Here is a 25,847-nt window from a genome sequence, read left to right as displayed (position 1 = left end):
CAACATGCACCAGGAACATCTAAGGGGAACACCTGTGCAGCCCCCGAGAGAGCCGGCCGGCGGTGTGCCGCTCCCCCGCGGAAGTGGGGAATGTGGCAGGGGGAACCGCCCTTCCACGGAGGTGGAAGGGTCGGTAGCCAACCCGGGAAGGACCAGCAGCAAACCCGGGGAGGGCCGAGCAGACGAAAGAACAACGCAGGGTCCTGTGTCGTTCCTCCACGAAGAGGGGGAGCGACATAATGGTGCCGTGACTCGGATATGAAGCCTAGGCAGGGTTTTGTGTCGTTCCTCCACGAAGAGGGGGAGCGACAATATCTATGAAGCATAGCAGCAAACCCACAGCCAGAGGTCCAAGAGCATCTCTGGACTTTTGGAGACCAGTAACAAAATCAGGGCCCTCTGACCAAGCTAGTATGTCCCACACCTCAGAAACCTCATTTATAAACTGGAGAAAACACCACCTGCTTCATGGGACGAAGGGGAATGAGTCACGCCAGGAAGGCACCATGCCCTGGACTTTGTCTGAGGCAGATTCCTTTTTGGTGAATGTTAAAGAATAAACAGAAGGTATTTAGCATTATACTGAAGTATCAGAATACGATATAAGGAATTAAAGCTGGAGTCTTTTCACTTGTATACAATTAACACTTGAACTGGTAGGAGCATATTTCAAACTATTACACGTACATTTTCCTCTCGGCGTCAAGTTAAAAAGTCTGGATCATGTTCGTTCAGTTAGATATAAGTTGGGAACATAATTCAGACAATTATGGCAACTCACATTAAGACAAAGTATTCTCACCATGAAGTGTAGATCCTTATCTAGATTTAAGGACCCTAACCTATACCGCCAGTAACTAGGAGAAGGAATCTAGTACTTCTTAGGGCTTATTTGCATTATGAGGTAATATGATCTCTGAGGAGGCACCAGAGAGCTTTAATACTTCTACACAGAACCCAAGTAAGCAGAGGATGCCCACAGACACAGGGATTTAGGAGGACTCTCACCATCAGTCTGCACAGAGAAAACAGGACACTAAACAAAGTCTCTAGGGCCATAACACAATCCTCCATCCCATTTTCACCCTAGTGAAGATAAAAGAAACACAAATAATAAAAATAAGTGTTTATCATAAAAACAAGTAAGTTTATTAAAAAGAGACAACCCCCAGAGAGCATACAGAGGAGGAATGGCCACAACCACCTGAGTTGGTGCCCCTGCAAGGGTCCAGCAGAGCAGCAAGGGAACCAGGCTGGGATATGTGTCTGTACCCCCCTGACAGTCTCTCTCAAGATGGAGTAGAAAGGGAATGGCTGTGGACCTGGGAGCTGAAGACTGACTGTGGGCCTAAAGTTTCAGGGTACAATGGTGGATTCATACCCAACAGAAACAGTTGCTAGAAGAAAATTTTAAAGTATCTTTAGGTAAGATTTATTATCTTTAAAATAAAAATACTTATTTGGTTCACTCCCCAAATGTCTGTAACAGCCAGGGCTGGGCTAGACTGAGGCCAGGAGCTAGGAAATCAATCTGGGTCTCCTGTGTGAGTGGCAGGGACCCAAACTTGACTCAACATCTACTGCCGCCTCCCAGTGTGCACAATGGCTAGAAGCTGGAATTGGGAGCAGAGCTGGGACTTGAATGCAGCCACTCTAATATGGGATAGGGGTATCCCAAGCTTAATTACTGTACCAAAAACCCATCTCTCTTGTTTTTTATAAAAGTATTCATGAGGCCAGTGTTATGGCATAGCAAGTAAAGCTGCCACCTGTAATGTTGGCATCCCATATGGGGACCTGTTTGTGTTTTTGGCTGCTCCACTTCTGACCCAGCTCCCTGCGACTGATCTGCAAAGAACAGTAGAATATGGCCCAAGTACCCAACAGTAGAATATGGCCCCTGCTACCCATGAGGGAGACCTAGAAGAAGCGCCAGTCTCCTGGCTTTGGCCTAGTCCAGCCCTAGCTGTTGTAGCCATCTGGGGAATGATTCAGCAGATGGAAGATCTCTCTCTGTCTCTCCTTCTCTCTAACTATGACCTTCTTTCTTTTTTAAATAATGATTTATTTATTTATTTATTTATTTGAAAGGCAGAGTTAGAAGAGAGTTCTAAGTCATTTTGTATATTTTTCACAACACAATTTTGGACATGTCAAATTGGGAGGAAAGCGTCAGGGCCCACATTAAATTGAGAAAACCTCTTAAAATTAAAAGTAAATTTGTGCAAATATTCCACAAATATTGTCAAGTGTGGCTGTAATCTTGAGTGAGAACTTGCTTGCTTTTCTCACTAGGGAGCCAGTTATTTATTAAGTGTTGAGACAGGAGAGGAGGCAAAGAGAGAGATCTTCCATCTTCTGGTTTACTCCCCAAATGGCCACAATGGCCGGAGCCGACCAGCTCAGGAGTCATGAGCCAGGAGCTTCTTCTGGGTCTCCCATGTGGGTGCAGGGGCCCAAGGACTTGGTCCATTTTCTGCTGCTTTCCCAGGCACATTAGCAGGGAACAGGAATTGGTGCCCATATGAGATGCCAACGCTGCAGGCAGTGGCTTTCCCCAATACACCACAGGGCTGGCTTCATAACTTTCAAGTAAATAAATAAATCTTAAAAAAAAAAAGTATTCACATATACTCTGTATTTTAAAAATTATTTATTCTAAATCACTGTAGGAAAGACAATTGTGACAAAATATTGTGAACATTTTAGTACATGTCCTTTTAGACATACATATATGAGTGTATACACTAAGTATTCATATATATGTAATGCATTTTAATAAAAACACAACTTCGGTGTGTCTATGGGCTTTTATTAGCACATTTAAAGACAGGACCAATGGGTTATGGAGCCTTCAACTGGACTGCAGAGAGGAGACCTATCACCTCTGTATTGCCCTAGTCATTTACATACATGGCACAGATCCTGACACCACAGCCCATGTTCCCCTCAGTCTAAACCACCAGCTACTAAGGTTCTGGCCCACAGTCAACACTTAATAAATAACTGGCTCCCTAGTGAGAGAAGCAAGCAAATTCTCACTCAAGATTACAGCCATACTTGACAATATCTGCAGAATATTTGCACAAACTTATTTTTAATTTTAAGATGCTTTCCTCCTAATTTGACATGTCCAAAATTGTGTTGTGAAAATACACAAAATGAGTTAGAACTTTAAGTCCCCATCTATCAAATGATAAAAACTAAATGTAAATGGAAAAGAAAAAGCTTCAAAACCCGAGAGCATCTGACTGTTGCCATTTTCCTCCAGCTCTCAAACTTCAGATACACTTTGCCTCTCCAACGAGCTATCTACACTACACTTACCTTTAATCTTCTGCGGTTCATCCTGACATACCAATTGGTCAGAATATCCACAAACTTGACCAGGCGAGGTACCACGGTATAAAGCCTATAGGCTAAAAGGAAGACAATCAGTCAGTCAGCAAGTCTGTGCCAGGCTCCAGGAGGGGGAGGGCCAGACACAAGCAGCCCCTTTCCTATGAGGGCTTCCATTCATTCACTGAGGGGGCATGGAAAACCAGACAGAAGCACACACAAACAGCTCACTTATTGAGGATGTGTCATTTGGCTAAAAGGTGTTTCAGGTGCATACAAAACCACCCTAGCAGCCGGCGCCACCACACAGGGTTCTAGTCCCAGTTGCTCCCCTTCCAGGCCAGCTCTCTTCTGTAGCCCAGGAGTGCAGTGGAGGATGGCCCAAGTGCTTGGGCCCTGCACCTGCATGGGAGACCAGGAGAAGCACCTGGTTCCTGGCTTTGGATCAGTGCGATGCGCTGGCCATGGCGGCCATTGGAGGGTGAACCAATGGCAAAAGGAAGGCCTTTCTCTGTCTCTCTCTCTCTCTCTCACTGTCCACTCTGCCTGTCCAAAAAAAAAAAAAAAAAAAAGCCACCCAAAGCCACCCAAGGAGACACATATGAACTCCCACTGGCCAGTGGGAAAACCTAAACCCAGTACATGTGGCTCGAAGTCGAAAGAAGCTCTGGAACGTGCAGTGTACATGGAGTTGTCTAACAAAAGCCCGGTTCCTCAGCTAAAAGACAGATAGTTCAAACTAGATGGTAAGGGACATGGCATAAGCCAGTGGTTCTCAAGCAGGAGCAATTTGGCCCGTAGGGGTCATTGGCAATGCCTGAAGAGATGTTTTGGTTGTCACAATAGGGAGCTAAGCCAATCCAAAGCCAGGAGCCAGGTGCCTCCTCCTGGTCTCCCATGCAGGTGTAGGAGCCCAAGGACTTGGGCCATCTTCTATTGCTTTTCCAGGCCACAACAGAGAGCTGGACTGGAAGAGGAGCAACCGGGACTAGAACTGGTGCCCACATGGGATGCCGGAGCCATGGCGTAACCCCTTACCTGATGCTCTTGAACAAACACACACAACAAAGAATAAAACCAAAAATAACACCCAATTTGTATTAATGAGGAGTTCAGTGAGTGTTAATGAGGCTCCTGGTATAAGCTTACCAGGTGAGAAAGTGCAAAGGGCAGGATTGCTTTCTGCTGTGGTTCACATACTCCTACACAGACGATTTCAGTGACCAAAGCCTACTGTGAAGAGAAGTTGCCGATCTCAATTCCTTCTAGGGTTCCCTCGACTTTGCACCAAGGAAGCTCCAAGTTCCTGTGCTGAAGTTTTAACTCTTAGAGAGCACATGAACCCCAGTATGACAAGCATGATATACACAGGTGCCACAGCTGCTGCGGAGGCTGCAACAGTAACTGCACACGCCACAAGGTCGCCATGGTCACTCCGTGGTGCTGTCACTGCTGGCACTGACAGGCTGGCAGTGCAGGCATCTGAACCCGGCAGTCTACGTCTGAAGGCTGTCTCTATTCAAACGTTCAGCCTCTCCCACCTCTCCCCATGAGACTACTGATTTCTAGTTCCCAGGCAGACGAGGCTCTGGCAGAACCGGTGCTAAAAGATGGCAGGCAGCACCCCTATCAAATCCCACCCACTGGAAGCACAGCTGTGAGCATGTCAGGGAGCGTGTGGTGAGCTCCCAGTGCTGTCCTTCCCTGGAAAGGAGTCATCCTCATCCACTCCTGACTGTCTTCATTCCAGTTAATCTGACAAACTACTTGATGACATGATCCTTATGCATGTTCAACTGGGTGGATGTGTCCTTCACAGAAGTTAATTAACAAACATGTTGTGCCAAATGTGGTGACTGATTACTCTAGGAGTGCCATGGGCTGAGCTAAATGCCAGCTATGTTCCTGGCCAACAGAGTCAGGGTGGGCAGGTTAACCTCACCCAGCATCTCTTCCTACTCTCACCGTGACTTGGGGCCTCTGCCTGCCTGCTTTACCAGAGTGTCTAATAGACAATATTTATATAAAGCAGTTGGCAGATAATAAGATACTCAGTAAGTAGTAGGTGTTGCTAAAGCATTTTTCATTATTTTAGGTATATTTTACTGTTAAATAAACAGCTCCTATCCATTCCAGAAAAATTACAAAATTCAGAAAAGCAATAATGAAAGAGACATTTCTTCCTATTCCTATTACTTACCAACGTGAGCTTATGGTTTTAGGCAAAGGTTGGGAAAGCAGATTAGGTAGGCTTCCCCAAGGCTGGAGCCCGACAGAACCATAGGTCCAAGTGAGAAATTCTAGAAACTAGATTCTACACCAAGGAGCCTTAACAAAACTATACTTAGCTATTGTGTTGACTCTCTCAAAATTCTAAGTGTATGAAGAACAACTATTAAATACCAAAAGGGCCAGCGATAAAGAGAATGACTAGTCCTTACTCCTGAGGACAGCTCAACTGACTCACCTGCCATTTCAGTCTCAAAGAAGCCCACGAGGGACTGCATGAAGGACAGGATCCACCGGTCTGTGATGTTGGGGCTTTCTTTGATTGTGCTCTCATTGTAGAGGAATTCCTTTTCTTCTTCCTAGGAATGGATAGTTAATGAAATATTTGGACACAGCTATTAAGAGAGAAATAAATTCATTAAGTTTCTTAAATGCAAAGAATTCCAAAACACGAAAAAACAAACAAAAACAAAAACCCCAGATCCCAATGGCAATGAAAATCTCTGGTTTTGAAGTTCTGGCAAGATGGTGGCTAAGTGGCCAGCACTGTGGCATAGTGCGTAAAGCTGCTGCTGCCTGCTCTACTTCTGATCCAGCTCTCTGCTGTGCCCTGGGAAAGCAGAGGAAGATGGCCTAAGTCTTGGGGCCCCTGCACCCATGTGGGAGACCCGGAGGAAACTCCTGGCTCCTGGCTTCGGATTGGCATAGCTCTGGCTGTTGTGGCTACCTGGGGAGTGAACCAGTGGATGGAAAGACTCTCTCTCTCTCTCTCTCTTCCTTCCTCCCTCCCTCCCTCCCTCCGTCTCTCCCTCCCTCCCTCCGTCTCTCTGTAGTTTTGCCTTTCAAACAAATAAATCAATCTTTAAAAAAAAAATGGTGGTTAAGTAAGATGCTTGGGTGATTATCTCCTCACAGACTCCAATTTGAATGCTTATTCATGTACCAAGTCACCTTCAAAAGAGCCAGGGAAGCCACGTGAGATTGCAATGTTTGGTTTTAGTGTAACAGTAAGACATACTCAAGAAAGCAAGTGTTGCCTATGTCACGCCTCCCCCAGCTCCAAACACCATTGTGGGAGAGATGCCTCAATTCCCGCTAGGGGGAGTGAGTTTGAATTGAATTTAGACCTTAGATTTGAAGTTCAGCACCAGGCCTGCCGTGACCAAAACAGGTCTCAACAGGGCTCCACGACCCCCATATTGAGGCCCATACTATAGGCAGACTTTGGGCCCTCCTCAGCCTAGTGGCCAAAGGACTGCCTCCATCACCCCTCTCCTAACATTCAGCAGACAGTGGAGCAAGGCTGCAGCTGCAGGACAGCAGAGCAGCAAAGGGCAGTCTGGACCTTGTCTCAGAGCCACTGTGCAGCTGTGGGACCCAGTGCCTGACAAAATCTAATGGCCTCTAACCCCAGGCCAGTGCTAGCAGAGGTAGCCTCTAGGACTGCCCCAGCACCCAAGACCTGCACTGTGGTACGACAGACTCCTTTAGGTGTTTATCACTGCCAGCGTCAGTGCTCCTGGTGAGGACCCGAAACACTCTACAGGGCTGGTGAAACCCAGGTGTGACCACCTAAAGGCCACCTTTAAGATGCTTCCCAACCTTGGGAAGACAGCAAAGAACCAAGGGGCTCTAAACTTGGACTCCGTGTGGGACCAGTAAAACCCACACTGGGCAGATACTAACAATTCTAAACTTGCTGTGGCTTAAGGTGAAGACCTGTGCCCCAGAAGGATGAACACCTTTCAGTGGGCACCACCACCCACCTCACAGGGGACTGGTATGCCTCCCCAAGACAACACAGGGCCTGGCAGACCCCGGTGTGTCCCAGCTTAGTCAGTCAGGAGGCTGCCTTCATCAGGCTTCCCTCATCCATGGGCAGACAGCAGCGAGCTACGGGACTGGGCTTTGGGACTTAGTGCCAGCTACCAGCTGGTAAAACCCAACACCGTGCAGATCCTAATATTCCCCATTTTCAGGCCAGTGCCAGTAGACGAGCTTTTGGATCTGCCCTGGTGTTGGGTGGAGTCCTGTGGCCCCAGCTGCTCAGACTTACACTCCAGACAGTATCACTTGTGGCTAGTTGCAGTGGCCTCAGCAGCAGATGGACTCACAGCAGCAGACCACAGAAGTGTGGGCTTTGGTCCAACCCCAGTGCTGCCCTGGTCTGGGTGGCTACAGTCTCTAGGTATGACCTAGTACTGTGGCATCGATAGCCATAGCAGTGGGCATCTGAGGCCTCTTTTTGGACAACTTCCTGGTTCATTTTGAGCAGCACACCAACTGTGGGTCTGGGACAAATCTGAGTTCAAGGTACCATTGAGGCAGTGACAGCACACGGGCGGCAGACCTGTGGCAAGTGTCCACTTAGGGTGCCACCTTATTATCTGCAGCGTCAGATAAGTGAACCACTTAGAATTTTCGGAAAAACAGTGAGAAACAAAGCCAGATTACAAAGAATGGAAGAAAATAATCTTGCAATGCACAAGTGATGACATACGGAGACAAGCATCAAGAACTCTCAGGGAAATGACCTCGCCCAATGAACAAAATAAGGTACCAGAAACCCATCACCTTGGATCAGACAAGGTCAAATATTCAATCAAGAATTTAAAAGTTATTTTCAGGAAACTCAATGAATTTAAGAGAACACTGATTTAATACTCTCAGAGACTTCGCAAAGAAATGGAAAGTAATTTTAAAAGAGATTGTGGTGAATATTTGGTGTGATGATAGAAGATGGTGCTTATCATGCCCGCCTCCCATATCTCATCCTCATCCAGCATCCCCTGTCTGGGTTTGGGTTTTGAGTGCACCCCTGATTATAGCTTCCACACTCTGGAAGGCAGCAGTGACGGCTCAAGTAGCTGGGTTTCTGCCACGCCAGCTGGAGACCCGTACTGAGTTTTTGGCTCATAGCTTCAGCCTGGCCCAGCCTGTTGTGAGCATTTGGGGAGCAAACCAGTAGATGGGAGCTCTCTCTGACTCTCTAATTAAAGCAAAAACAAGAAAATGACCCAGCTATACGCTGCCTGCAAGAAGCTCACTTCATATCTAAGGGCAGGCATAGATCGAAAACGGAAGGATAGAAAAAGATATTCCGGGGTTTGCGCTGTGATACAGTGGGCTAAGCATCCCATATGGGTACTAGTTCGAGTCCTGACTATTCCTAATTCTGATCCAGCTCCCTGCTGATGGTCTAGGAAACAGTAAGAAGATGGTCCAAGTGCTGGGGCCCCTGCACCCACAGAGGAGACCCAGAAGAAGCTCCTGGCTTGCGATCAGCTCAGCTCTGGCCATTGTGGCCATTTGGGGAGTGAACCAGCAGATGGAAGATCTCTCTCTCTCTGTCTCTCCCTCTGTCTATTTGTAACTATGCCTCTCAAGTAAATAAATAAATCTTTAAAAGAAAAAAAAAGATATTCCATGCAAATGGACCCAAAAGAAAAGCAGGAGTAGCCATACTTACATCAGATAAAATGGCTTTTCAATCTAAAGCAGTAAAAAAAGAAGAAGATTCTTCTAAACACATTTTTAAAAAGATTTACTTATTTATTTGAAAGACATAGTTATAGAAAGAGGGTGGCAGAATAGGGTAGAGTTGGGGAGAGAGGGGGTGAGAGAGAGAGAGAATGCGTGAGTGAAAGTGAAAGCAAGGTATCTTCACTGCACTGATTCACTCCCCAAATAACTGGAGATGAGCCAGGTCAAAGCCAGGGGCTTAAAACTCCAATTAGGTCTCCCACGTGGGTAGCAGGGGCCCAAGCACTTGAGACACCTTGCGCTGCTTTCCCAAGTATATTATCAGGGAGCTGGATCAGAAGTGAAGCAGCTGGGACTCAAACCAGAGCTTACATGGGATGCTCGCATTGTAGGCAGAGGCTCAACCTACTGTCCCACAACTCTAGCACCCCAAATACATTTTTGAGGTCAGTATTACCTTGATACAAAAAGAGACAAGGACAAAAGAAGAAAGCTATAGACCAATATCCTTGATGAACACAGATGCAAAAATCCCCAACAAAATACTAACAAATGAAATCTAAAAACACCTTTAAAAGATTATTCAACATGATCAAGGGATTCATCCCACAATGTAAGGATGGCTCAACATATGCAACTCAGTAAACAGGATACACCACATCCACAGACTGAAGGAGGAAAATCATTGAGGGTGGTTGGGGTGAAGAACTGCTATAATCCAAAAGTTGTACTTTTGAAATTTGTATTTATTAAATAAAAGTTGTCTATTTAAAGAAAATCATTTTACCTCAATAGATGCAGAAAAGGCATTTGATAAAATTATCTTTCATGATAAAAACACTGAACAAATTAGGTACAGAAGGAACATGCCTCAGTGTAACAAAGAACATGTGTAAGGAGCCTTTAGTTACCACTGTAGTGAATGGGGAAAAGCTGAAGGCTTACTCTAAGACTAGAACAAGCCAAATGTACCTATTTTCATCACTTTTATGCACCACTGTTCTAGAAATCCTAGCCAAGGCAATTAGTAAGAAAGAGAAATAAAAGGGCATTCAAGTTGGAAAAGAAGTCTGTCAGTGTTTGTAGATGACATGATCTTACACATAGATTTCTATATACAGAAACTCCCAAGGACTCCACAAATATTACTTGGATAAATGAATTCAGCAAAGTTGCAGGATGCAAAGTCAATATACAAAAAAGTAAATTATCTGAAAAAGAAACCAAGAAAGTGATTCACTTGCAATAGCTATAAAAGCCTAAGAATAAAGACTAAAATAAAATACCTAGGAATAAAATTAACCAAAGAGTTGAAAGAGTTCTTCATTGAAAACTATTTATCACTGACAAAAGAAACTGAAGAGGACACATAAAAATGTACATGGACTGGAAGAATCAATAATCCATACCACCCAGAGAAATTTACAGATTCAATGCAATCCATACCAAAATACCAATGATGTATTCACAGAACTAGGAAAAAATATGACTAAAATTTGTGTGGAATCGTAAAAGATCACAAACAGCCAAAGCAATCTTCAACAAAATGACAAAGCAGAAGGTTTTATTTAGAACACATTGCACAGTAGAATAAAAACAGACATATTAGTCTAAAAGAGCAGAATAAATACCCTAGAATAAACTCACACATTTACAGCCATCTGATCACTGACCAAATTGCTAAGAACACACACTGGAAAAGGGACAGTCTTCAATAAATGGTTCTGAAAAAAATGGATGCCCATATGCACAAGAATGAAAGTAGGCCCTAATTCTATGTATATAAATCAATTCAAAATCAAGTAAACACCTAAATTTAAGACCAGAAACTTTAAAACCACTACAAGAAAAACATTCAGGAGGTGCTGTGGAACATTGGGACGGGTAAGGATTTTTTGGATCAGACCCCAAAAGCATAGGAAACAAAAACAAAACTAGACAGACTAACAGGATTTCATCAAACGAAGGAGTTTTTTTTTTTTTTTTTTTTTAACATGGCAAAGGAAACAATCAACAGAGTGATGAGATAACCTCATAAGGATAAGAGAAAATATTTGCAAATTACACATTTGACATAGGGTTAAAAGTTAGACTATAGAAGGAGCTAAAATAATAGAAAAAATTCAATTAATCCAGTTAAAAAACGGGCAGATTTAACCAATATTTCTTAAAGGAAGACACGAATGGACCATAGATACATGAAAAAAAGCACATCACCAATCATGAGGGAAATGCAAATCAAAACCACAATGAATTTCATCTAAAGCCAATTAGAATGGGCAATCATCATCAAAAAGACACAAGGTAACAAGTGGTGATGGTGCATACTGTTGGTAAAATTGTGCAGTGTAAATGTCTGGAAATCAGTATGTAGGCTCATCAGAAGATTTAAAAATAGTTCTCCCACCTGATCCACCAATCCCACTACTAGGTATATATCCAAGGGAAATGAAATAGTATGTTGAAGGACTGCACTAGGCTGACAACAATGTGACCCTACCCCAGGTTAAGGTGGCTGATGGTGGAGTCTGCCCCTTGGTATGTCCAGACTGGTTGCCAGCATTAAGCAAGGTGTGACACAGCCTATACTCCTGAGTCTGACCCAGTGGAGGTGTCCAGGGTACACCTAAGGATTTCTCACCCTTCCTGGTCTCAGGCCCAAGAGTGCAAAGAGAGGAAGAATGCTAGGAGACACCTGCCTTTCTCAACTTCCAGAGAAAAGCAGACCTTGAGCACCTCTGCTAAACATGCTGAGTCTTCATCAAAAGCCTGAGCTGGGCCCAGAGGCAGCAGAATCAAGTGATCTGCCTGCTGGAGTGAAATGACCCGAGCTCAGTCCTGCAGCTGGCGTCTGAGGCTACTCAGCAGGAATCAATCAGTGATTCACTGATCATCACTTGTAAGGCGCGGGCGAATTCAAAGATGAGCATCGCTATTGTCGGCCTGGTCCCAAGCTGGGTCTTGCAAGCACAAACAGGAATGCGCTGGTGATGAATGTGATGGACCCTTCCAGTGGTCACAGCTGAGAGTGGGGAGGTAGCCTGAGCAAGGGTTTCTCAGGATGAGTTTCTTGGGTAAGCAGCCAGATGCTTCAAAGAGTATTTTTCCAGACATCACAACTGGTATTTCTGGTTCTAACTACCCACAGGGGATCGCTATCACTGCCAGCATCTCAGCCCGTGTCACCTGCAGCGTGGCCTCTATAACCTACCTCTCAAAAGACAGCCCAGCACCAGGCTCTGCTCTTCCCCAGGTACTTGCTCTGACAATAGCTGACTACTGTCTCGCCGCACAGGGACCCAGGCATGACACACTGGCTGAGAAGACGGTGGTACAATTCTTTCTCTACAGAGGAGGCTGTGTCCCACAGAGGTGAGCACTTTCCCAGATCGTCCAGCTCTGGGTCCATACTGCCACTACAGCCTGACCCCAGGTATGTCTCACCTTCACGTACAGCATCCCCATGGTTCTGTGCCTCACCCTCTTACCCCCTGCCCAGTCATCTGACAGTGGCATCAAGGTCCCCCGTGGAGCTCTGTGTCACGGCTCAGCACACAGGCACACCGCTGCAGTACATACCTTCTGAAGTCTCAGGACGTTCTGAATGAAGAACCGATACGCATTGTACCAGGGCAGCAGCACATCCTTAAGGACGTCCCGCACGCCCTCCTCCTTGAAGCGGAGATTTTCGGCTCTCACCACAGGGGAGTTTATCAGATATAATCTGAAACAGGGAGAAAAATCACACTTAAAAGGCACATAGGTAACACACCAACTATCGCTACTTCACATACATAAGGGATGAGATTAAAATCAAAGCTTTTTTTTCCCATGAAAGGAGGAAATTATGAATACTCTTCAAGTGTCAACTTAAAACTCACAAAATTCTCACTCTGTATAAAACCCCAGGAAAATGATGAAGGAGTATATGTAACCCCACGACAAAACATGGCATTGCACCAGCACCAAGAGCAAGGCAGGTCTGGTCCTCATCAAGAGCCACTTCCTCACTGCCAAGGACACTGCCCACACCCCCACATATGGAACTGGTTCACAAGGAGCAGCCTTTATAGAGAGCAGGATCTGACACCTGGTGGGCAGAGGTCAGGGATTCTGGTAGACATTCCACAGGACAGCCCAACACAGAGAATTATCCTGCTCAAATGGTCAACGGCACACAGGTAAGTCTACAGATAACTCAACAGCAGACAGACAGCTCCTCTGACTGCTCATGGGTCACACAAAGCCTGGGTCAAGGTCTTGTTTACAACACAGAGATGCCGAACAAGACCTCTGTAACCCATTTAACATTAACACTATAATTTCATGATTATGACTATTTCAAGCAGTGGCTTTTCAAAGTTCTTTAAAAGCTTCTGAATATTAATTTTTATTTGCTCTTACATAAAATGTATCTCATATGGCCCTGTAAATACAAAATTAAAATATATGATGAAAGAGAAGTCTAGTATCAATAAGACAGGAAATTCAGAAAGTTAGTGAAGTTAAGGCAATGGGCAACCAGACTGGAAGACTTGAATAGCTCAACAAAACCCAGTAGGTCCTCTTCCTCAAAATTACCTTGAGGACTGAAATGTCTCTACTACTCAAACTATTTTGGAAACTTAAAATCAAAAGCCATACCAAAATAACAATCTACAGAACAGAGATATGTGTTTAAAAGCCTCGTTACGAACCAAGTCTAAGAACCATGATTAATAGGATGGGCGAGGGTTACATCAAAAATGACAAATATACACAAGACAAAGCGCTGGTTTCTACCTGAGGGCATCAGCACCATACTTATGGATGATCGAAACTGGATCTGGATAATTCTTTTTTCGTTTGCTCATTTTCTGGCCATCACTTGTAAAGTAAAACAGAGATGCCGTTAAGTCAGTCTATATCAGATTTATCTTTCTTTACAAATGGTTACAGATTACTTGCAAATAAGAATAAGTAAATGGAGACAGTAATTAACTTAGATGTAAGCTAGTGTGAATAAGGCACAACAAAAGGGTCATTTGTTGATATCTCTAAACTTTTGTTAGAATATCACAGTGAAGCTTCAGGGTAGAGAGAAGCAGGAAGATGTTTTAGCATTTACCCTTGAGAAATGAAAACTCAGAATCACATAAAAAACTGCACAAGTTTTCACAGTAGCTTTATTCACAATCACCAAACACTGGAAGCAGCCTAGTGGTGGATGGCTGAACAAACTGTGGTAAACTATGGAACATGACTTAGCACTGAAAAGAAATGAGTGACTGACATGTGCAACAGCCTAAAACCCCTACAGAACTGTGCTGATGGACAAAAAGTCAATTAGCCCAAATAAGACACTGTGTGAGTCTACTTCTACAACTTGTTTGAAATACAAATTTACAGAGATGAAGAACAGAACAGTGTTTGCTAGGGCCCATCTCTAATGGTTCTGAGAGTTAAGTGAGTTAACACAAGTTCACATGTCCAATCGGACACGGCAAACACTATGAGTATACTTTATGTTAGGTGCTGTGCTCCTCCCGTGGCACGTGTGGCAGGGTGTCTGTGTGTGCAAATATTTAGTCTTATTTTAAAATTTCTGTTTATGTTCATTTTTATTCTCAATATCTAGAGGTAATAAGAACACAGGAAAAAGCAGACTCCTCAGTAGGAAGAAGAGCACTGGACAAGGGAGGCACAGGACCTAGTGGCAGAGTCCCTGGGTGAGACCTGCCTGCCTTTCACTAGCTCTGATCCTGGCCCTCATATGTTAGGAAGACAACAGAAATCCACATTGTAGGACTGATGCACAAACGAAAGAGCTCTAAGCAAATGTATTCATATAATGATAGGTCAATGTCACATTTTCTGTGATCTCACTGATAGCACTGCTCCTGTACTGGCTCCATCAGAGTCATTCCTTTGATTTCTCTCCACAAGGCCTGGCCCCTCCTCCTTAGGAACAGTGGACTGTGGAGACACAGGCTGAGGATGGAGGCAAGGACAGGACAGGAATGCCATACCCTTGAATACAGGGAGAGAAAGAGGAGGACTAAGATGGAACTCAGTGTTCCTAAATTCCTCTCAGAGAGAACATGTGGAGAGGTCCAAGCAGAACATGGCTGCTTGGAAAAGGAACACCTTTAGGGGACGAGGACAGAGGGTAACAGAACTGAAACTGGTCATGACACAGAGGAATGCACCTGCCTCGCCAGGACGAGCCCGTTCACAATCACGTTCTTGAAAGGCGGTTGTCCAAACAGGGCCGTGGCCAGCACCAGCAGGGTGTAAAACCTGAGTCCAAGCACAGGGAAGAATTTCCATTAATTCACTGCCTGCATGTCTATGTTGGTAATCAACAACCCAAGAGTTCTTACTCTTGGCTACAATTCGAGTTACAGTGCTGAAAATATGTGACACAGAACCGACATAGATACACTATTATGTTAGAGTCTTGTTTGGAAACACAAATTCTGCTTTATTTACACCAAATAAAGTCCTACAGTGATGTGCTGATCCTTCCTCTGCTACAGGAGAGGGGCCCTGCCCCATCTTGGGAGGCAGCAAAAGGGCCAGAGGCAGCACTTAGAGGCGCCTCAGGACCACCAGATATGCCTGCTGAAGATGAGGGACATGTGGCCTCTGGCTCAGGATCACGTGGGACAATCCGATGACAAAAGAGGCAAAAAGCATTATCCAGAAGTCAAAAGGTAGAACTTCAGGAGCATGGAAAATGCCTTTATTCTGAAGGTATTATGTGTCTCCTTATGTGCCCAAAAGCATCCTCACGGTGCTGCCCCTGTGTCCTGCAGTGATGCAGTCTTGCCACTCCCACATGCTCCTGCTGTTTCAGTTCCAAAGGAGGGCTGAAGAGCCCATGGCGCTCAGAACATGCAGCTCTGGCCGGAGGGAAAGGGTGGGGACGGCAGGGACACAGGACCCATATGAATACTGGCAACAGAAGCTAGACTTCACCACTCCTCAGAGAATTCAGCGCCCTGGCAAATCATCTGGCTCTCCCTTAAAAGAGGAATTTGTTTGTGGTCATTTCTTTCTGTAAAAGACTAGAACTTGAAAACTGCACATTCCAAGGTGTGACTCCAGTGACTACTGTAGATTGAAAAAGCAGAAAATGATACGACCCAGTCATTTAACCCACCCTCCAGAAACACAGCTAATGAAAGCAACGAGCACCTGGGTCAACAAACCCCATCCACAAAAAGCAAGGAACTCACCCTCTTACCCATAAAAGGATGACAGTACTGCCTTCAATGAGGCACACACAAAAAACCCCACCCTATATGCTAAACTTCATGGAAAAACGAATGAAAAGTTCATTTTGGTGCAAAAAAGATTTGAAATCCATGTATCATTTTTCCAAAATCTTCATTTCCAGGAACTTTGTGTTGTTAGCTTTGAAGGCTAGACTCAACATCTGAGTACACTTCCAACTATCCCCCGAGTTTCCAGCAACCAATCTATTATCTCATTGGTAAATATTCATTAAACATTTCAGTAAATGACTTAATATAAACACATATTAAGTGGTTCATCCCATGTCAAATTCCAACATAAATTCTAGAACTGTGAGTGAAATAATTCAAATAGTAGAACCACAGTCCTGCTGTAGTGAGGGATTCCTACTGAAAAGGTAGTTTGGTGGGTGGGAAGGCACAGAGGGCAAGAATGGAGTCTATCTGGTTTGCCACCACTCCCAAGCACCCAGCAGATACACAGCAGGCATTCAGGAAGACGCTTGCTCAATAAAATATAATCAGTAAAACACTTGAGGGAAGAAGGGGCATACCATCCTCTGGTTTGGTCGATGCCTTCAGCAATGAAGTCTGCAGGAAAGGAGTCTTCAAACTCCCTCTTGGTTTCGAATGGGTAATGAACCTGAGCATAGGGCATGCTTCCACTCTCAAACCAGCAGTCAAATACTTCAGAGATGCGATGCAACCGTCCCTTCCCGCAGTGTGACGGAATGGTCAGGTGGTCAATGCTAACAAACAGAAAAATGACCACTTCTATAAATCTTTTTTTTAAAGATTTATTTATTTATTTGAATGTCAAAGTTACACAGAGAAGGAGAGGCAGAGAGAGGTCTTGCATCCATTGGTTTATTCTCTAATTGGCTGCAATGGCCAGAGCTGTGCCAATTCAAAGCCAGGAAACAGGAGCTTCTTCTGGGCCTTCCCACATGAGTGCAGGGGCCCAAGGACTTGAGCCATCTCCTGCTTTTCCAGGCCACAGCAGAGAGATGGATCAGAAATGGAGCAGCCATGACTTGAACCGCTGCCCATATAGGATGCCAGCACTGCAGGGTGCATCCTTACCCCCTACACCACAGCGCAGGCCCCCATTTCTATTAATCTTAAATGCAACAGAACATGTGGTTTAGCCCTGATAAGATATTATGTGCATCTGTCAAGAGACCTTTCTCTCTGTCTCTCTCACTGTACACTCTGGCTGTCAAAAAATTAAAAAAAAAAAAAAAAAGAGAGAGAGAGAGAGATACGAAGTAGTTCAAGGGTTTTGAGTACCCTAAGTCCTCAATCTGAAAGTCCACGTACCAAATTCACCTGACATTTCACTCAAGGATGGAAGCCACATGACCTCAGCAGGACAAGTCACCAGAGGAATAACCAACAAACCAGTGACTTATATCAGCACCCCTGTAATTACTAAAGACCATGTCCTGCCAGGACGATGACAGGACCAAAGAGTCAGACATTCTGGGGCCGGCACCGTGGCTTAGTTGGTTAATCCTCCGGCTGCAGTGCTGGCATCCCACATGGGTGCCAGGTTCTAGTCCCGGTTGCTCCTCTTCCAGTCCAGCTCTCTGCTGTGCCCCAGGAAGGCAGTGGAGGATGGCCCAAATGCTTGGGCCCTGCACCCGCATGGAGACCAGGAGAAGCACCTGGCTCCTGGCTTTGGATCGGTGCAGTGTGCCGGCCATAGTGGCCATTTGGGGGAATGAACCAATGGAAGGAAGACCTCTCTCTCTCTCTCTCTCTCTCTGTCTAACTCTGCCTGTCTTAAAAAAAAAAAAAAAAAAAAAATAGACATTCAAAAATTCACCTCTCTCTGTGGAGATCTGAAACTTTTGCTCCCGAAAGTTCTTCAAGTTCCGCCACTGATCCAATGCATACTACCTGTCAAAAACAGAATTAAAAAGCAGAAGCTCCTTAAAAGCCAAAGAGACCACAAAGATTCAGTTTACATATCATTCAGGTTTCAGAAACCTTTGATTTTTAAAAAAAGTTTATTAACATACCAACCTAGCTGAAGGACAGTTATCACCAATGTGGCTTACCTCTCATGAAAGACCACCAGTTGGTCTCTGAAAGGTGAGAGCTAACCAGGGTATTTTATTACCCAGCCTTGTATCAGAGGAGCCTCTACATGTAGAGGATTTTAAACATCCATAGACACTACAATAAGTCCTTCTTGAGGTTTATTATGATCCAATCTCTGTACAAATTAACCAGGATAAATAAATACCTCTGACTCTAAAGCACCCGAATCTGGCTCTTTCGTCTAGACTCTTTCCAAGACAAAGCCAGAACTAAATTGCTGTGTTTGGACTACATGGAAATAAGCAAACTAAATCACAAAATCACCAGATGTTACAATTATATTTAGGTAAGTAGCCCAGGGCCAGGGCCAGCTGACACTCAGAATGGGGTAACCATGTGACAAGGGCCATGGCAAGAGGAGCTGCTGGGGAGTCTCATTCAGGAAGAGAGCTTGGCCTGCCGGGAGAACACCCGGGCCTCTTTCTCCGACTTCCTGTTCAGTCCTGAAGTCTTCTGATTCAGCTACCTCACTGCTGCCTTACAGGTCTCCACAGGAGATTTACTCCTCACTGCCTTAACGTATTCAGCACTGTACTGAAGATCCCACCACAAAAACACATCTATGCAAATGTATATATCCTTACACCCAAACACACTCACATTTACTGAAATCTAGCAGTTAGAGGTCTACAATGCTTTGGCAATTTTTTTTCAAGTTTTTCTTTTTCACTAGGTCAGTTGAACCTTAAGTTGATATGATAACAATGCACACAACAAAGATATCAGAGCAAACAAGCAAAAAATTTAATATGTAGATTTCCCCGAGAAAAACACAAACTTTATTTTTCACTCTCACACAGAAATACATAAGACTTAATTTAATCACAAATAAAAGTTAAAAACTCTAAACAGATTCATGATTCTAGGAAAGACTAAAGAGTAAAAAAGAAAACAAACCTGAAATAAGGAGCAAAAGAATAAGAAACTATATTCTTTAACATCACATTCAGAGGGCATCGACAAAGTGCTTCAACAAAACCAACACAAACAGATGCTGCTTGCCTCACCTCCTCAAAGTCATCGCTGACCCAAAGTGGGATGGGGGTACCCCAGTATCTGTTTCTGGAAATTGCCCAGTCACGGGCATCTTTCAGCCAATTTCCAAATCGCTTTTCTCGCACAAACTCTGGGACCCTGCCATAAACAGATCAAAGAACCAATTATGTAAGGACACTAGTAAGCCAAACTTGTACATTATACATACACTCCTCTGGTTTGATATACTAAGTCTGGCCTCCCATTTCGTGGGCCAAATGCTCAGGAAACACTGAGCTCCTGACTAGAAGTCTTCTGAATGGGTGGCATCAGCATATACAACAGTCCACATGGCAGCTGATGAACTTCACACCAACTTCCTGTGTCTTCCTCACTCACGAAGGACATCACAAACCTCTGGCCACTTTGGCTATCGCCAGCCTCAGCTTACTCAACTCTAGTCTCTAAAACCACCCACATGACAGTGGCTTTAAATGCTGTTGCCTGGGCTCCCAATAAGCTGGGCAGTTGGCAGGTGCTCTAGGGGCCTTCTACAGCCTTCTTTTTCATCTCTGGCCTTATATTTTCAGCTCCAGTAATGGGCAAGTTTCTCAGCATGTGGGTCCTGATCTGACTGCCTTTGTCTGTGCCTTCCTTCTAAAATGCAGCCATGACTTCAACCCACTCACTCCCAAACTTCGTTCTGCCTGATTGAAAAATTGTTCCTTATTACTCAAGGTTCAGCCTAGGAGAATCTTTCCCAAGCACAGGCTGAAAGGGCACCCCAAAATCCTCTTGGGCACTGTAGTTACCATTTTGCATTATAAAGATCAGTTTATATGCCTGTACCCACTTCAAGCCTATCTTACTATTTTTCTATACCTTGTACCACAGACATTAGGAGAAATAGTGAGCTTGCTAGTTTTGAAAATGGAAAAATTGCTTTTTAAGAAATCAGGTTCAGGGCCGGCGCTGTGGTGCAGAGGGTTAACGCCCTGGCCTGGGCGCTGGCATCCCATGTGAGCTCCGGTTCGAGACCTGGCTGCTCTGCTTCTGATCCAGCTCTCTGTTATGGCCTGGGATAGCAGTGGAAGATGGCCCAAGTGGTTGGGCCCCTGCACCCGCGTGGGAGACCCAGAGGAGGCTCCTGGCTTCGGATCAGCGCAGCTCCAGCCATTGCAGCCAACTGGGGAGTAAACCATTGGATGGAGGACCTCTCTCTCTCTCTGCCTCTCCCCTGTGTAACTCTTTCAAATAAAAATAAATAAATCTTTAAAAAAAAAAAAAGAAATCAAGATCATTTTGCTAGGAAATTTTAGAAGGCTACAGTTTAAAACCATTTCCTTTACTGTCCAGAGATTCTCATCACTCTCCCAAAATCAAATGCAATACTTCAGTGTAATTGGGTCTTTGTGGGAAGAACGAATAAACTCTAGGCTCCCAGTGAAAACCATTCTTTTGAAAACATAGATCCAAGCCTTGTTTTATATTGCACCCACAGGCTGAAACACTTCTTGGGCTATCTCATGGGTCAGATATCAGCTGGGAGGGCACGGGCTTCTGGGCTCGGGACCGTGGAGAAAGATGAGTGCAAGAGACATCTTCAGGAAATCAACAACTAGCAAAAGTGGTTAAGTGTAAATGGCTTTGTAGGTGTGTCTGAAAACAATGTTTATTCTGAAAATTACTATTATTTAATGCTAACAGTCCAATCAGATTTTCTCCAAAGTCATTCCATCCTTTACCTTAAATGAAGGCAGCTGTTCATTTCCATGGGGTTTTAAAAAAGCAAATCACTTCTGCAAATGCTTTAGTATTAAGAAGGTTACATATGTTGTATAATATTATTTAAATTATTTTGTGTTCCTCAATACATAGAGCAAATTACAACTATTACAAAACACAATAAATAAAAGGTGGCCAGTAAAAATATTATAATCTGGGGGAAGCGTAATCATGTTAACTACATTATAGGACAGTATGAAGAAACACATCTCTCTGCTCACCAGTAACACAGGTCATTGTTCCTCAGGAGCTGGTCCACCATGTGCTCTACTCGTACAAACCAGCTGGGCACTGCCTTGTAAATGAGGGGTGTGTCCGACCTGGGAGCAGAAATGCAGACACAGCTAGTCAGACCAAGACATTGCAGGACCCAGCAAAGACTAACTTGACAGTCTCTTGTTAACATCACCACCTACTTGGCCTTCTACTAATATGCATTTTTATTACAGCAACAACATCCAAGTCTTCACAGTTCCAAAAAAGCAAGACCAGACAGGAAAATATAGTTCTGCTAATGACAGCTGTTTAAAAAACGAGTCAACATCAGCACAGTGGAAATGTGGGAACTGAATCTGAATTCACTATTTGATTTTCACCTCTGTTCTCATAGCAAGATATTGTATTACAACTGGATATCCCATTACATGTCTCAATAAACCCATTATAAAATTTTAGAGATGTTTCTCATCCTAAAAAATGTGGCCTCAACAATGAAAAGATTTGTACATTTCTATTTTTTTCACATAGTGCCCAAGGAAGGAGGCAATTTAATTCATTCATAAACCTCTCCTAAAAATAAAGAGGGCAAGCCTGCAAACACTAACTGTAAAGGACACCACAGATATGAAGGCCCAGCACACAGTCTCTGTTTCCACTGACCTCCAGCAGAAAGGGTAGCTGTGAGTGAAGGTGCTGGCCATAAGAAGTCGGTCCCATTCCTTCAAGGTCCTGATGATATTTTTGTCAGCATCCTGTTAAAAAATTAAAAATTTGCCATTAAAACTTCTAAAATACTGGATAGCAATAACATTATACTATTAATATATAATATTTTCTTATGAATAAAAGGTGCAAATAACACATATATCATTTAAAAATATTATCTGGAGCAGGCATTAGGCCTAGTGACTAAGGTGCCCATGTCCTATACCAGAGCTTAGGTTCCTGTCCCAGTTCTGCTTTCAATTTCAGCTTTCTGCTTAATGCAGACCAAGGGAGGCAGCAGATTACGATTCAAATAACTGGATTCCTGCCACCAACATGGGAGACATAGCCATTTTAGGTATTTGGGGAATAAACCAGCAGATGAAATCCCTGTCTGTATGTCTGTATGAAGAATAGAAATGAATAAATAAATTAAAAACTGGCCATTTTTTTTAGCCATTCAAGTATTCTAGCTACTTACTTACAGCAGTAAGTATTCCCCTAACATTTAAGGCAGTGAAATTCTCAGCCGGAAAAGATAACCTCAGGGCTGGCACTGTGGCATGGCGGGTAAAGTTGCTGCCTTTAGTGCCAGCACCCGATATGGGCACCAGTTTGAATCCCAGTTGCTCTACTTCCTATCAAGCTCTCTGCCTTGGCCTGGGAAGGCAGCAGAGATGGCCCAAGCCCTTGGGCCCCTGCACCTGCATGAGATCCAGAAGAAGCTCCTGGCTCCTGGCTTCAGATGGGAGTAGCTCTGGCCGTGCGGCCATCTGGGGAGTAAACCAGTGGATGGAGACCACCCTCTTTCTCTCTCTCTCTCTCTCTGCCTCTGCCTTTCAGATAAAATAAATAAATCTTAAAAGAAAAAATATATATATAACCTTAAGGTCACAAAGCTGCTCCATGAGACAAAAATCAGACCCCAGTGTTCTCATTCCTACCCTGAAACAACAGCATGTTTCCTCTAAAGATAATTTTACATGCCAAAAAAAAATCCAAAAGCAATTTCCAAGGTGAGTTACAATAAATTATAAATGATGGAGACCAACCAGAAGTTACGCTACTTTCCATATAGAAAAAAAAAAAAAGAAAGAAAGAAAAACTGACTGATATAAGAAGTAAGATGAGAATGGCATCTTCTATGCCATACAGATTACTGACCTTAACATATTGTCCTGCAAAATGTGTCACTTCTGCTGTGAAGCAGCCTGATGCATCCACAGGGCAAATAGGGAGTGAATCTTTCTGAATAATGTTGAAGTCCATACACACCCGATAGTCATCCTGGGAAGAGGAAAAGAGGGTTGGGAGGGAAAAATGAGACACTGTAAGCGTGGGTGAGAGAAGGAGGAAAACAAGACGTGCTCAAGGCTGACAACAGAAATTTTTGACATTCTGATTATCAACTTTATCCTCTTAACTGAAGGTGACTCAGGGACCATTCAGAGAACAGTCACAGCTGGACAGGGATTAGATCATTCATCCTAGTCTTTGCAAATCTCTACATACACAAATCTCTACATACAGCAGGCTATCCACTAAGACAGAAGACACACATGAATGTTTTAAAACTAAATCAAAGCTATTTTTAACAGCAGCATCGACATACACCTGAAAAAGGAAATACATACAGGTATAAGGTAAGACTTACTCAATTTCATGTAATGTACATGTGGATTTAAAACCTGCCAAGGAACAGACCAAAGACTGGCAATACTGACTTAAATCTGAGTAAAATAAGCCGGAATAAATAATCTGCACCTCACGTGGCACAGCTTCCTCATGATGCTTCAGGAATAGATGTGAAGTGTATCAACAACAATCAGAAAAAACTTCTAACTCTCCATGTGAGACAGCACTCTACGCACTTTACTACAATAGCTCATCTGATCCTCTTGCAAGGAGAACAGACAGATAGACCCAGTTTTCAGCAGGTGTTTAACTTGCACAAACCAGCATTTTACAGATGAGAAAGCCAAGGCATAAAGAATAACTCAGGTAAGCATTCAAAACCAGACAGCCTGCCCTAAGGCTCATGGTCCTTGCTATGCTATGCACGCTGTTCAGTCTGAAATTCTGGAGACTGTCTGATAGTCCTGTCCTAGTGAAACCCCATTCTGGTTTGACTCCAGAAGCAAGCTGAAATGCTGACATGCTTCCCCTTGGAATTACATTCACTTCTTTGTGCTGAGATTTCCTGTGGTGGGACATGTGCAGAGAAAGCAAGCCCCAGAGGACAGCAGGGATCAGGGTGTGGAGTGCACACTCCTACCCACTGCACTGGCTACAAACAGCCTTCCTGAGCAAAGCCAAGCACAGTGAGGACATGGACTTTGCAGATACTACACTCCTACAGCATCTCCTGCTGAAAACAGGGTGGTGCCAGGCCTCTCAGAAAACGTTTACTGAATGGGGTAAAGGCTTCAGTTCCAACAACCGACTTTAACATTAACCTGCATGACATACAAGATAGACATATGAGGTTTAACTATAGTCAATGTCAAATACCCACATTTCAGAAGGAAAATCTAATCTACAATTCAAAACCAAGAAATGATCTTTTTATCACATATCAGAGGAGTAACCACACCAATAGATCCTAAAATTTTGAAGAGCTGGGGGCGAGCATTGTGGTACAGTGGGTTAGGTCGTCTCTTGGGATGCCCACACCTTGTATCGGAGGGTCACAGCTATTCTGCTTCTGATCCATCCAGCTCCCTATTAATGCACCTGGGAAGCAACATATGGTGGCCCAAGTATTTAAGTCCCTACCATTAACTTGGAAGACCCAGATAGAAGTCCTGGCTCCTGACTTTGGTCTGGACCAACCCTGGATGTTACAGGCATTTAGGAGAGTGAATCAGCTGAGGGGAGATCTTGCCCTTTCCTCACCCTGTCACTTTGCTGTTCGAATAAATAAATAAATCTTTAAGAAGAAATTATGGGGTCGGCATTTTGATGTAGCAGATAAAGCCGCTGCCTGTGATGCCAGCATCCCAAACAGGCTGCAGTTCCAGATCTGGCTGCTCCACTTCCAATCCAGATCCCTGCTAATGTGCCTGAGAAAGCAGCAGAAGATGGCCTAAGTGCTTGGATCTCTGCACTCACGTGGGAGACCCAACTGCTACTGCCATTTGGAGAGTGAATCAGTGGATAGAAGCTCGCTCTCTGTCTCTCTAACTATGACTTTCAAATAAATAAATCTTTAAAAAAATAATAAAAAAAGAAAATATGAACAGATATTTTATTAGTTTCTCAAATTCATTAAGTAGTACTATCAAATTTGAGTATAAATAAAGTATTAGGTAGTACTAAGGAACTGCTTATTTTATTATATATAAATAACAATGGTATGGTAACTATATTAAAATTAAGTCCTTAAGAGGGATGCAACTAAGCTGGCGCCGTGGCTCACTAGGCTAGTCCTCCACCTTGCGGCGCCGGCACACCGGGTTCTAGTCCCGGTCAGGGCACCGGATTCTGTCCCGGTTGCCCCTCTTCCAGGCCAGCTCTCTGCTGTGGCCAGGGAGTGCAGTGGAGGATGGCCCAAGTACTTGGGCCCTGCACCTCGTGGGAGACCAGGATAAGTACCTGGCTCTTGCCATTGGATCAGTGTGGTGCGCCACCAGCCGCAGCGGCCATTGGAGGGTGAACCAACAGCAAAGGAAGACCTTTCTCTCTCTGTCTCTCTCTCTCACTGTCCACTCTGCCTGTCAAAAAAAAAAAAAAAAAAAAAAAAAAGAGGGATGCAACTAGAATTATTTA

At 44.1% G+C, this 25,847-nt stretch overlaps 1 protein-coding gene across 2 annotated transcripts in view; it reads right to left on the bottom strand.

The window, feature by feature from the left end:
- The window catches only part of IARS1 (isoleucyl-tRNA synthetase 1), an 89,388-nt gene that overhangs the window by 29,945 nt on the left and 33,596 nt on the right, over positions 1-25,847 (bottom strand). For both annotated transcript variants that reach the window (XM_051859118.3, XM_089336209.1), the window contains 12 exons: positions 23,244-23,366; positions 22,035-22,126; positions 21,377-21,475; positions 19,403-19,529; positions 18,118-18,191; positions 16,844-17,038; positions 15,244-15,330; positions 13,834-13,917; positions 12,631-12,775; positions 5,807-5,927; positions 3,328-3,419; positions 1,009-1,086 (listed from right to left, as the gene is read on the bottom strand). In XM_051859118.3, the coding sequence (XP_051715078.1) occupies positions 1,009-1,086; positions 3,328-3,419; positions 5,807-5,927; positions 12,631-12,775; positions 13,834-13,917; positions 15,244-15,330; positions 16,844-17,038; positions 18,118-18,191; positions 19,403-19,529; positions 21,377-21,475; positions 22,035-22,126; positions 23,244-23,366 (1,317 nt within the window). The remainder of the gene's footprint in view (positions 1-1,008; positions 1,087-3,327; positions 3,420-5,806; positions 5,928-12,630; positions 12,776-13,833; positions 13,918-15,243; positions 15,331-16,843; positions 17,039-18,117; positions 18,192-19,402; positions 19,530-21,376; positions 21,476-22,034; positions 22,127-23,243; positions 23,367-25,847) is intronic.

This window comes from Oryctolagus cuniculus, chromosome 1 (assembly GCF_051225735.1).
Source record: "Oryctolagus cuniculus isolate XC-2025 breed Fujian yellow rabbit chromosome 1, ASM5122573v1, whole genome shotgun sequence".
NCBI lineage: Eukaryota > Metazoa > Chordata > Mammalia > Lagomorpha > Leporidae > Oryctolagus > Oryctolagus cuniculus.
Note: the sequence above shows the minus strand (reverse complement) of the source record. Positions and strands in the feature narration are given on the sequence as shown.